This window comes from Equus asinus, chromosome 9 (genome assembly GCF_041296235.1).
Source record: "Equus asinus isolate D_3611 breed Donkey chromosome 9, EquAss-T2T_v2, whole genome shotgun sequence".
Taxonomy (NCBI): Eukaryota; Metazoa; Chordata; class Mammalia; order Perissodactyla; family Equidae; genus Equus; species Equus asinus.
In genome coordinates this window covers 89,978,401-89,991,007 of record NC_091798.1, presented here as the reverse complement: position 1 = coordinate 89,991,007, position 12,607 = coordinate 89,978,401, and the positions used below count along the sequence as shown (strand labels likewise).

The 12,607-nt window shown below is 34.4% G+C and overlaps 1 protein-coding gene across 2 annotated transcripts in view; it reads left to right on the top strand.

Moving 5' to 3' along the window:
* Positions 1-12,607, top strand: part of SCAMP1 (secretory carrier membrane protein 1) — an 82,916-nt gene that overhangs the window by 36,304 nt on the left and 34,005 nt on the right. For both annotated transcript variants that reach the window (XM_044777962.2, XM_070517888.1), the window contains 3 exons: positions 5,612-5,710; positions 6,641-6,749; positions 9,127-9,255. In XM_044777962.2, coding sequence (XP_044633897.1) covers positions 5,612-5,710; positions 6,641-6,749; positions 9,127-9,255 — 337 coding nt within the window. The remainder of the gene's footprint in view (positions 1-5,611; positions 5,711-6,640; positions 6,750-9,126; positions 9,256-12,607) is intronic.

Here is a 12,607-nt window from a genome sequence, read left to right as displayed (position 1 = left end):
CAGGGGAGAAGGATAAACAGCCTTGCTCCACTAGCCTTTGTGTTTAATCTGCCCCCACGGTCTCTTTCCCCCATCCTCCTGGCTTGTCTCAGTCTGTTCCTCTGTCTCCATCTCTGCACCTTCTGCTTTCCTCGGTGCTTCAGGTTTTCCGCAGGGGCTGCCCAAGCAGTGGCATTCAGTTTCAGGGTTGTCAGGGGAAGAGGGACCGATCTTACTCCAGTACATCCAGTTGCACTAGAGTGCCCTCTTTTTTTCTGCAGATAGGTTGACTTTCCTTCTATATCCCGGAGTTTTGATGAGTGTAAAATCAAGATGACATACTCGGAAGGGGTCCAGTGAGGCAGAAAGATACTCCTTGCGTCTTGCATTTTCCTTCTGGTATCATTTTTCCTGTTCCTAAAGTAGAAGTTCCTCGAGTGAGGCTCTGTTGGTAGTAACTCTTTCAGTATTCATCATCATCTTTTCACCGTAGTTCTCAAAGGCTCATCTCACCAGAGTTGGAGGTCTCCATTGACAGTTGTCTTCTCTGTCAGTTTGGCATGTTCTACTTGGGCTTCTATTGTTACTGTTTGGAAGTTAGCTTTCAGTCTTAGTCACATTCCTTTGTGTAGGTGTTGTCTTTTTTTTCTCTTGCTGTTTTTAAGATCTCCTGTTCTTAGGGCTTGCTCTTTCACATGTGTAGGTGTTAATCTTTTAAAAATCTGGTTTGGGCTTTGGAGTTTTGAATCTGAGAGTGAGTGTCCTCACATTGTTTTTGAATGTTGACTCCCTCATTCCCTCTGTTCTCTTCTTCTAGAACTCTTAGTTGTTAGACCCTCTCACAAGAGATTGTCATCTCTCTTAACTTCTGTTTTCCATTTTTTTGGTCTCTGTTCTGCATCTGTGCAGTTTCTTTAGATCCACTTCCATTTCCCTCATTATCTTTTCATCTTTGTGTAGTTTGCAGTTTAACTTGTGTAGTAAATTTATAATTTCAATTATTGCAGTTTTCATTTCTACGAGTTCCATTTATATCATTTTAAGAGGATGTTTTGTAAATTCTGATATCTCGTTGCTTAGTGATACTTTTATTATTGTCTTTTATTTCTTTATTGAAGATACCTATTTTATATTTTGTATCTTTGAATCCCAGTATCCTGGGTGTTATTCTGTAGTTTATGTCTGTGGACGCTTGCTCATGATGGCTTATTTCATTCTATGTTTTTAAATCATGAGCCAAAGTTTCTTGGAACTTCATCTGTGGAAGCTCTTTGAAGCCTGGTTTTAAAGTGTGTTCCTCTACTTTTTGCCAGGTGCCTGAGGTCACCACCAACCTGGGATCCCTTGAAATGAAAATTTCAGCTTGGATTATTTTGTGGTTAGTGTGAATTCTGGCCCCAAGTCTGCAAGTTGATAGGTTCATGATTTGTAATTCTCAGGGAAGATTTCTAATTTTTTTCCTTATTTATCCAAAGTCAAGGGCAAGAAAGGCAAGTATTCGTATTATTTCTTTTTGTGAAGCTGGTATTTCTCTTACTTGCTTTTTGGGGAGTCTTGGCTTTATGAAGGGATCTCTGATTTTGCCTTGCACTGGCTCCCAGGCTTTGTCTCCAGCTTACTGAATGAACCCCAGTATTTTGTGAATGGCGTGGATCAAGGCTCTTTGTTTGGATTTACAGTTTTTCCTACATTCTGGCCTCCCAGATTTCCTGTCAGCTTAGTTATGTTTAAGATATTATTTGAATGAAGTTTGATCTAGCATTTTTAGGTATCATGTACAGAGGGGTCTCTACAGATGTGTGGCTTACTGTGTTGCCAGAAATGGAATTCTTGAGTGGATTGTTTTATTTTCTTTTTCCTCATATGTGCAAAAGTGAAAATTGGAGAAGAATTAGGAGTCATCATTAGAATAGGTCTTTAATAATTATGGAAGAGCTGTACTTGGCTTGAAGTGGCTAAACAGGTATGTTGTGGCTGAAGAAAATACTGGGTCCCTGAGCTGGACAGAGATCTAGCTAACATCTACAGCTTTGAAGAAATGATCAGAATAGCAGCTATCGTGTTATTGTCAGTGCACTTAGAGATTTGTGCTTCTTCAGCATTCTCATCCTTGCTATACACAAGCAGCTACCACCTCGGGTATATAAAATTACTAGCTTTAACCCAGCCTTCATCCTTATCTAGTAATTTATTGTACTTAACACTTCATTTGTTGTTTAAAACAGTAAAGAATTTATAGTAAGAGTTCAACTGAGTGAATTCTTGGGTAATTTGTGTGCGTTTCCTGAAGGGTGCTGCCAGACGAACTTTGCCAGACGTTTTATTTGTTGGTGGTTTTGTTGTTGCTCTGTATTAAACCAGGAGAGTGGGACTTTAGCTCCCTGCTTTTCTACCGGGAGAATAGGATTAGCTTCAGTGTTTCTGCTTGTCAATATGAGATATTGGGGTGGGGGAACAGGCAATTGGAACAGAGAGTTTATAGTTCTTTTGGTAACAGATTATAGTGGAGATAAGAAAATATAAGAAAAAGCTTTTTTAAAATCCCACTATCCAGAAATAATCACTATTAACATTTTGGTATATTTTAATTATATTTTTAAATAAAAAATTGGGGTTATACTGTATATATAGTTTGTTTTATAATTTGTTTTTATCACTTCTTACTGGTACAAGCTTTCCTCATTTCATTAGATATCTTTCAGAACTTTTAAATAGCTGCATTATATACTTTCCTATGGATGGATCATAATTTATCTAGCCATTTTCATATTGTTGGACATTTGGGTTGTTTGTAACTTTTTTCTTTTATAGATAATGTTGTAGTGAGAATTCTTGACATACACATATTTGTGTATATTTGGGATCATTTCCTTATGATCTTTTTAAAGACTAGCTATTGATGGGTCATAGGCATAAATACTTCTGTGGCTTGTACGTGATGCCAGGTTGTGCTCCGGGATTGTTACATGAACTAGTCTGTACTCCCACTGTCAGGTGTGGGGATACCCATTTTACCACATCTTTTCCAAAATGTAGTAATCTTATGGTAATAATCATTAAAAAAAATAGATAAAATTTGCATTTCTTTGATAACTAATGAGGTTGGCATTTTTGATATGTTTATTTTCCTTTTATAAGCTGCCTGTTCAGTTTTTTAGACTGTGTTTTCCCCCAATAACATGTTCCTCTATTTCTTAATGATTTGTATGTAATGAGATATATTAACTGACTGTTGTGTGTATTGTTTATTATTTATATTTTGCTTTTTAATCTTGCTTATGAATACTTTATATCATCAAAGTTCTGAATTTTTATGTAGTCAGATATGTTATTGTCTTTATGGTTTCTCTCTCCTTACCCCTTCTAAATGTTTGGAATGACTTTTCTCCAACCCAAGATCAGCTAGTCATCTATATTCTATATACTATACAATATTCTAGTCTTTATAGTTTTTTTTTTTTTTTTTTTACATTGGACTTTAATCCATTTGAATTTCTTCTGGTGAGATATAGGGATCTGATTTTTTCCCCCCAAATATTTAAATAATTGTCCTAGCACCATTTATTGATAATCTTTTCTGTTCCTACTGCTTTACTTTATATATACACCATTATTACCAAAATATTATACCAAATGTACTGTAATTCCAAATTTTGTTATTTAAGGCTTTACATTTTCCTATCTAATGGTTTTGAAATATGACACTAGGTTTGCACTTCTTGATTACTAGTGAGATTGAACCATTAATTCATACTTTCATCGGCCATTCCTGTTTTCTCTTCTTTGTATTCCCTGTTCAGATCTTTTGCCCGTTTTTTTATTAGTTTGTGTTTTTACGGATTTGTAACAGTTCTTTATGTATTTTGGGTAACATTATTTTGTTATATGTATAAACCAATTTTCCCCAGTCTGTGATTTGACTTTTCACTTTATTAAGTTTCAATATAGTTAAATTTGTGAATCGTAACTTTATGGTTTGTGTGTTTTCTAATCTTAATGTAACAAATACTTACTGAGTGGTTACTATGTTCCAGGCACTGTTTTAGACACTTGGGATGCATCATAGACAAAACACACAAAGATTTCTAGAGTTTTTACATTTGAGAAGCTCTTATGTACTCTGAGTTCATAAAAATACCTGTATTTTTTTCCTGCAAGTTATTTTTACTTTTTCACTTTTAGGTCATTAATCCACCCAGAAGTGACTTTTGTATGTAATGTGAAGTATGAAATCTCATTTAATTGTTGGATCAGGATAACCAGTTATCCCGCCACCATTTATTGGCTAATACATTATTTCTCTGCTGTTTTGAGTGTCTCTTCTGTTGGATATCACGTTTCTGCATTTGTGTGGGTTTCTTTCTGTGTCCCTTCTGTTTATTGGTATATTTCTGTATCTTTGCCATCTGTACCACACTCTTAATTACTATATTCTTATAATAAGTCTTGATATCATAGGTCTGCCTACCTTATTCTTCTTCAGAATTGTTTGACCTCGTCTTAGCCCTTGGCTTTTCCATGTGAACTTTAGAGGCAGTTGTACTCCACTTCTATCTCTGGTTGTGCCTGGTTTCCTTTTCAGGGCTGCTGTTTGCTATGTCAGGATAAAATCCTGCTACATCATGGTGTCTTGTGGCTTTAATAGTCTCATTTTTGGACTTCCCTTTGCAGCTGCTTGCTTGCATGCTTTCTGTCTCTCTTTTCTTTCTGTCTTCATGTCTTCTTTTTCTTATAACCATTTAAAAGAGTACTTTAAAAAGATATTTTTTCATTTAAAAATGTAGTATATTGAGAAGGCAAATAATAAAGAAGTGTATAAAGCAAAAGGTGCAAATCCCTCTGATACCAGTTTGCTGAGACCTTTCAGATATTTTCTGAGCGTGTATAATGAGTGTTATAAAAGTAAAAATGGGTCGTATGCATACTGTTCTGTAGTTTGCTTTATTTCATTTAGCATTTAAAAAGGCATTCTCATTCCTTTTGATGGCTGCGTTGTGTATAGATAGTCCTGCATCACTGATACCTTCTGAGAAATGCATCGTTATGTGATTCTGTGGTCGTGCGAACATCATGGAGCGTACTTACACAAACCTAGGCTTGTGGGACCGCCGTCGTATATGTGGTCTATCATCGACCAAAAGGTTGTTATGTGGTGCTTGAATGTATAGTAATTTAACCAGTTCTCCTTTAATGTCCTTGTAGATATCTACCTACTTTTTGATCTTGCAGCTACTTTCAAATATTGCTGATTCTCAACGGTAAAGTGGAGATTGTGCAGTTTATTTTCCATCTCCCTGAGGCCTCCTCTCTTACTCTTTTCATGGAGTCTTAGTGGGGCTCTGTCAAGAGCTCTCCTCTCTACTTTTTAGGGCACTGGCACATAGCTTTCTTAAGAGGGCAGGGTGGATAGTTAACGTTGGTATAAATTCTTCAGTTTGGTGCTGTCTGTATTTTACTAAAAAGAAATACTTAAAGGTGTTATGTGTTTTTTTTAACATGGTATCCTGAAGGAGAGTGTTTGTGGTGTAGCATTAGAGGTAGCATTTTGCTTTTTATTGATATTATGCCTTTTGAAAGAAGTTAAAGTTAGATCTCTGTGTTATGTAATTTGTCTTTTTCTTCATCTTCCTAGCCTCCACCAGGCAATGTGAAAATGCCTAATGTACCCAGTACACAACCAGCAATAATGAAACCAACAGAGGAACATCCAGCTTATACACAGATTGCAAAGGTTAGTTCATGTTACATGTATAAATTCATATTGGAAAATACAATATCAGTAACATTTACTTTCAGAACAAAATAGTTCTTTGTATGTTGCATTCCTTATTTAATTTTTAACTTACTTTTGAGTCTAGATTATCTAGCGACATTGTCAACCTTATAATACTCATACTTCTTTTCCAGCTTGTAGCATTTTCTTTATTCCATTCTTAGTAATTGCCGAATACGTATATTATCTTGGTATACAATTTGTATAGTGAAATTTTTGTTGTATTTGGTCTTTTTTAATGCACAATACCATTACAGTAACAGTGATAGAATAATAGATATTACTGGAAGAGAGTTATAATGGCTAAGCAAGGGACGGTGGTAGGATGTAGAAGGTGGCAAGAATACGGAAAAAAGGAGATAAATAAGAAGCCTGGTGTCACATAAAGGTGAGTGGAGTTATAAACCAGAATTTCTTAACCATATCCTTCTTTTTCTCATTATCTTATAAAATATATATTCTTGCATTGGGAAACTTATGTACCATTTGGCCCAATTCATAAGAACCAATTCAGTTGCCCTTTTCTCCATTCATCTCTTTTCCACTGTTCCCTTTGCCTCTGTTCTTCACTCTCATTTAGGCACAGAGGTCACCTTAATTTCATTTTCCCAATTTCCTTATGACTCTGACTACTCTTACTGAGACAATTTTTTCCTATCCTAATGTGCCCAACATTCCCACTGAGAGTTTTCATAAGCAAAAGACCAAAATGGGCCAAATATCTTCATAATATTTTCTGAAACTGTAATCTTCGGTGAATTCGTATCTTTTGGAAGAGCATTTTAATTAGATTTCTAGCATAGTAGAGGGAGAAGTAGGAGATAGCGTATCAGTGATACAAGTATTTTATCCTTCTGACGACTTGTTCACTTACTATTTTTTGTTTAGGAACATGCCTTGGCCCAAGCCGAACTCCTTAAGCGCCAGGAAGAACTAGAAAGAAAAGCAGCAGAATTAGATCGTCGAGAACGAGAAATGCAAAACCTCAGTCAACATGGTAGTGTTCAAAGAAGTTTGAAATAAAAATAACTTTTAAGCACTTTAAATTATGCCTATACTAGCTATAGGTCATTCGGTTTGTGGAGGAAATCCTGGCCTGTTTACCTGTTCTAGCAAGGAAATCAGACAGCAGATTTCCTGCTTGGTACTCTGTAACTCTCTGATCTTGGCTGATGTGCATAGTCTTTTGATAGATTAGAACAGTGTTAGTCTTATCACACCACAGAAAGCGAATACGAATATGATAATTTTGGTTTATTCTAAGGCTAGGAGCCTTTGATTCTGCGCTTGGGCCTTCTGTGTGTATTGAAGCGTTATGAGTACATGGGAGCGTGCCCTACATTTGACTCTTAATTAATTTCTGGTTTATTCAGCCTAGTTTCAAATTATCTTCCCCTATCCTCACAAGTATATCATATCTGTTGAATGATGTTTAAAAAAACATGTCTCTGGTGACTTTAGGAAGCCTGGGGTGTTTGGAGGATGCCAAAGAAATAAATAAGTGCTGACTTGACTGTTTGCTGTGAAATCTATTTAGGCTGTAACTAACAGGCCACTTCAAGGGAATATCTTAGGGAAAGCTAGCAGTATAAGTCTAGGTAAGAAGTGATAAGAGAGCTTAGACAAGTCATTGTTAGTATGTCGGTGATAGTGATGGAGTAACAAGGCCAGGACAACAATAATAAATGAACTATTTCTTCCTTATTTTAGAATGTGTAAGTCGATGGCCTCATGAGGACACATTTGTCCTGGGCCATTTTCTTGCTTGCAGCATCAGAGACAGCATATATAAAAGGAGAAACTAAAGATTTAATTGCAATCGTTGTTTCTGTTTATAACTAAATACGTTGAACTAAAATCTGTCCTATCTCCTTAGCATTGTCTAATACAATTTATTTCTATGAGAGATGTTTTAATAAAGGTATTCATGAAGAGTGGGAAATTAATAGTTAGGCTTGCAGTATGTTATACACGTAAGTACTCTTCATCTATTAACTCATTTAATCCTCAGTGCAGTTCTGCGAAGGATGGTATAGTTATTTTACAGCTGTAGAGACAAAGTCTTCAGGAGGTTAAGTAAGTTGCCTGAGGTCTCCTGCCAGTGGCTTGGTTTCACAGCCTTGTTCTTTACTCCCATTCTCTACTGTTTCTCAAATAGTATGAGACTTAGATGAGAAATGTAGGAATGACAGGAAATTTGAAAAGAATGATAAACAGTGGAGACAAGTTTGGGAGAATCAGAAATAGGTCATGCTTTTTTTTCCATTATGAAAATTTTCTTGTTCTATAAAAATTGTGTAAAATCTAATTTTTAAAAGTTGTGGGATATAATATCTAAAATGAGGAAATGGGCCTTAGGGACCATTTTTACCCTCTATTTTTAGTGTTTTGACTTCTTGCTTTAATTTTAGCTTTTTGTTTCCCTCACCACTTCCCAATCCCTATTTTCACTCCACTTTCTTTACACAGACACATTATCTTTCCTCACAGTTTGATTTAGTTTTTCCTCTAAGTTTTTGAAGATGCTATAATTCCTTAGCTTCTTTCTCATAACTGTTTCTTGTTTTCCTCATAGTTTTATGGTTTTATTACATGTGTCATTCAGATATTATTTTTTCCTGAGTTCAAGATTTTCAAATCTCATTCTTTTTTTTTTTTTTTTTGAGGAAGATTAGCCTTGAGCTAACATCTGTGCCCATCTTCCTCTACCTTATATGTGGGACTCCTGCCACAGCATGGCTTGATAAGCGGTTCGTAGGTCCACGCCTGAGGTTCAAACCAGCGAACCCCTGGCCGCTGAAGCAGAGTGCGTGAACTTAACCGCTACTCCATGGGCTGGCCCCTCAAATCTCATTCTTGAGTATTGGTTAATCTTGTGTTTCTTTATGGAGTTAACAGTAGAAAACTTGAAAGATTCATAAGCTGGTCTTCCCTCTCTAGATAGGTTAGGAACTACACTGAAAGATTTAAGATGCTGAGGAGGAAATTGTAGAGATTTGAAAACTGCATGGCCTTCGCGTGAGAGCCAGACTCTTGGGATTTTGAAATAAATCTGTTTTTAGGGCAGAGTCACACGTATGTCCCTGTGCTCTTTTTTCTTTTCTTATTTCAAATATACATAAATGGTTTCTGCTAAACATTGTATGATATGGCATTGGAAGATTATTTTCCCATCTAATGTTTTCTAAAGTGATATTCTGGGAAAATTTTAAGAAGTCTAAAGCTTGGCTTTCAAAGTTCTCTAGGAATGTAGAGATATAGTAGTATACTTGTAAAGCACCTGTTAAGAGAATACATAATGTTATTCTTTGTTATGAAACCAAAAATAAGAAACATATTTGTCCTAATATAAATCATTTTTTTTTAATTTGCAGGCAGAAAAAATAATTGGCCACCACTTCCTGACAATTTTCCTGTAGGACCTTGTTTCTATCAGGATTTTTCTGTAGACATTCCTGTAGAATTCCAAAAGACAGTAAAGATTATGTACTACTTGTGGATGTGTGAGTATAGAAGAAGTTATATATTTGTTCAACAGCGTTTATCTTTTATTGTCAAAATCCACCTTTTTTGTAATGCATATATTAAGGATAGTATTGTAAATTGGTCTTTTCCTGTAGATCTTTTAATTTTCAGTGTGAAACATATTTAGCTACTTCAAAATGGTACTGTTTGTGACAACCTAAGTTTTTAGCTGAGGAAAACATATTGAGAACTGGTGTTCTTTTTATTTTTTGAACTGGCATTCTTTTAGGAAAGGACTTTTCTGTCACACAGCTAGAATTTTGCAGCAATCTTTTTTTCCTTGAAAAATGTTATCTAGGCAATATTTGCTTGGAAAAAATTATGCATACTGTTTTTATGCAAATGAAGGCCACCAAAAAATTCTACTAAAGTATTATGACTGTTTTTTAAAGGGCGCATAAAATATTGTAATATTATAAACTGATTTTTCTTATAGCTTTGAGCACAATTTACTTTTCATTTTCAAATGGTAATGATACTTTTGTTATTGAAAGTACTAATTAATACAGATTTTATTGAATAGAACATTAGGACATACATTTTAGGCTATGATGCTCACATTGCTTTGAGTATAATTACAGCTCATGGAATACTAAAATAAACTGTCATGCTGTTAACAGTTTGCTGTATGTACACAGAATTCCCACTTACTGTGTTTCATTTTTATTCCAAACAGTAGTCTCAGCCCCTTTAATATCATTATATCAGTAGGAGAGGTAGCTGTCACAACTTCTCACCTACACAACTTCTGGGTTAATGGATAATTTATAGGGTGTGTTCTTGATGGAGGAAATTTGTGTGTTTTTGCTGTATGATTAGGGAGGCTTTTGCCCTCTAAAATATATGGGATAATTTTCCTCAGAATCTTTTAGGAGCATTCTATGTGTGAACTTGCTTTGGAATTTGAGAAGCAATTCCATATGGATAGTACATTTTTAACTCTTATTTTTTGTTTCTTTTTGAAATTTTGTTGTCAATCTAATATCTTTGCTGAATCCCCAGTGTCAGTAGTATTATAGATTTTTAATATTAAAGGTTTAGATTCCATATATATACATGCTAACCAACTCATATATTTTATTTAATCAATATATCATATATCTTATAAATATATCATATATATCATATAATATATGCATATATAGTAATTATTTTTTAATGGGCAGAAATTGGCCTAGCATTTTAGTTATAAGTTCTTTGACTTAGTGAAAAACATATTTTTGATGGGGGGATGGGAGTTGGAAGAAAATTCTATAAAGAATTTAGTAAATAGTGATTGAATAGAGAAGATGATTAATTTTAACTGAGTGATTAACTGCTTTACCAATGCTGATTCTTTTAGAATAGGTCTGTTTTGTCTTAGAAATATATAACTCTGAGGTTCTTAGAAATAATGTAATTGGCTATAGTTTTTCCTAACCTTGTTCAGTTGGCAGATATGTTAACTGTATTCAAAGAGGGCTCAAGATTCCAGTTAAGGCTCTGATTTGAAGAAGCATTACCTAGAACAAAGTAAGATCTAGTACCAGCTCAGTGATGTCTCTAAATTTCATAGAATATAGGCTGTTTTGAAAAGTTATTTTCAAGAAATGTCAACCTGTTACTGATTTTGGAGTTGACTAATGCTTTCACGTTGTAATAATAATTTTAATGAGAGAAAACATTTATTGAGGATTTACTTTGTGGCAGGCACAGTGCTAATCACTTTTTATACATTATGTTGTTAAATCCTAACCACACTATGAAGCAGGAACTATATTATCTAGTTTTATAGATAGGGAAACTAAAGCTTATAGAATTTCAGTAATTTGTCCAAGATTACATAGCAAGTAAAATTGGTGTTGGAGAGCTTGACTCCAGAGCCCAGAGTCTAGATTTCCATATTATGCCACCTACAGACTACCCAAGTGAAGAAGTAATTTACAGTTTAAACCCAAATATGGTGAAGGTATGTTTTCAAAGGTACCTTACTTGAAGCAATTAATTTACACTATAAAGGAATTGAAGCAATTAGGAATATCTCTGTGAAATGAATCTCAACCTCTTTGAGTGTACTCTTGAATTAAAAAAAAAAAAAAGAAGAAAAACAAGCCAGCTGCATAAAAGACCACTTAGTGAAGAAGGTAATATACTGTTCTAAAGCTGTTTATGTTAGGTTCTGTATTGTAATGCAGAGCTTAACAAAAGAATATTGTAGTGATAGTTGCAAATTTAGGTCCACTAGTACCAGATTTGGGTGCTTAGTAAACCAAATTGAAATTTTATATGAAAGAGAGTCATTCAACTTGCAAATCAAGTAAACAAAATGGCCTAAAAATTTCTTTAGTGTTTTACCTACACTTAGAATCCACCAAGTGGATTGGAATTGGATTGAAATTAGCAGCATAGAATCATGTATTTCACAGTACCTTGCCTTTTATATGTTTTTTAATCTCTGAGTGAACTGATTATTTAGTAAGTAGGCCTAGACATTTCATTCTTCATTGAGGTACAAATAAATGAGTTACTGATGGTAGTTGTTGGTTACTGTGAAAAAATTTAGAAAAGAGTTCTAATAGATTACACAAAATTAAATTGATATTTTTATCTATACTTAGAAGAATTTTTGTGAACTTTAAAACACACATACCCATATATACTGTCTGTCTTCCTTAAGTGGATTAGGAGATAAACCTTTAAAAATTATTTCTCTGAAGGTTGAAATCTGAGTTAGAATGTTCTGAACATTTAAAACTGTTTTAGGCAGTTGGATGCTGTTTAATGTTAGAGTAATAATTTTCTATCTCACACTCTTTTGAATTCTGTTTTTAAGTCCTTAACAGAATTACTTTTATTTTGAGGCAAAGGATTTTGAGTAATTTTATTAGTTAGCTAGCTCTCATGATAGGTAGAAATCCTGATGGGAGTAAAGTAATTAGTAAGAGTCTTTCTCGTGTAATAGAATCAAATGGAATGTTAAAGCTGGAAGAGCTCCTGCATTTCCACAGCTGAAGGATGGAAATGCACAGAGGTCGATTAGCTCATTATTGAGTCACTGTGGCCCAGCGCCTCACTCCTCCTGGGACTCCCACTCCTGCTCTGCGCATTCATCCAGTTGTTAGATGAGAACAAATTGTGATGCAGCCTAGAATGTGTGTTTTAATCCTGTTTCATTAATTACTGATTTTATTTGATTAATAATTTAAAAAGATTTTAAAGTTTGTTTTTAATGTATGTTGAGATTTTTAAATTGAGATTCACTAGGTTTTCTATTTGTTTTTAATTCAAGTAGTTTGTTGGTATATTTTTATTGTATTGATAATTTACATTAAACATTATTTTAACTCTTGA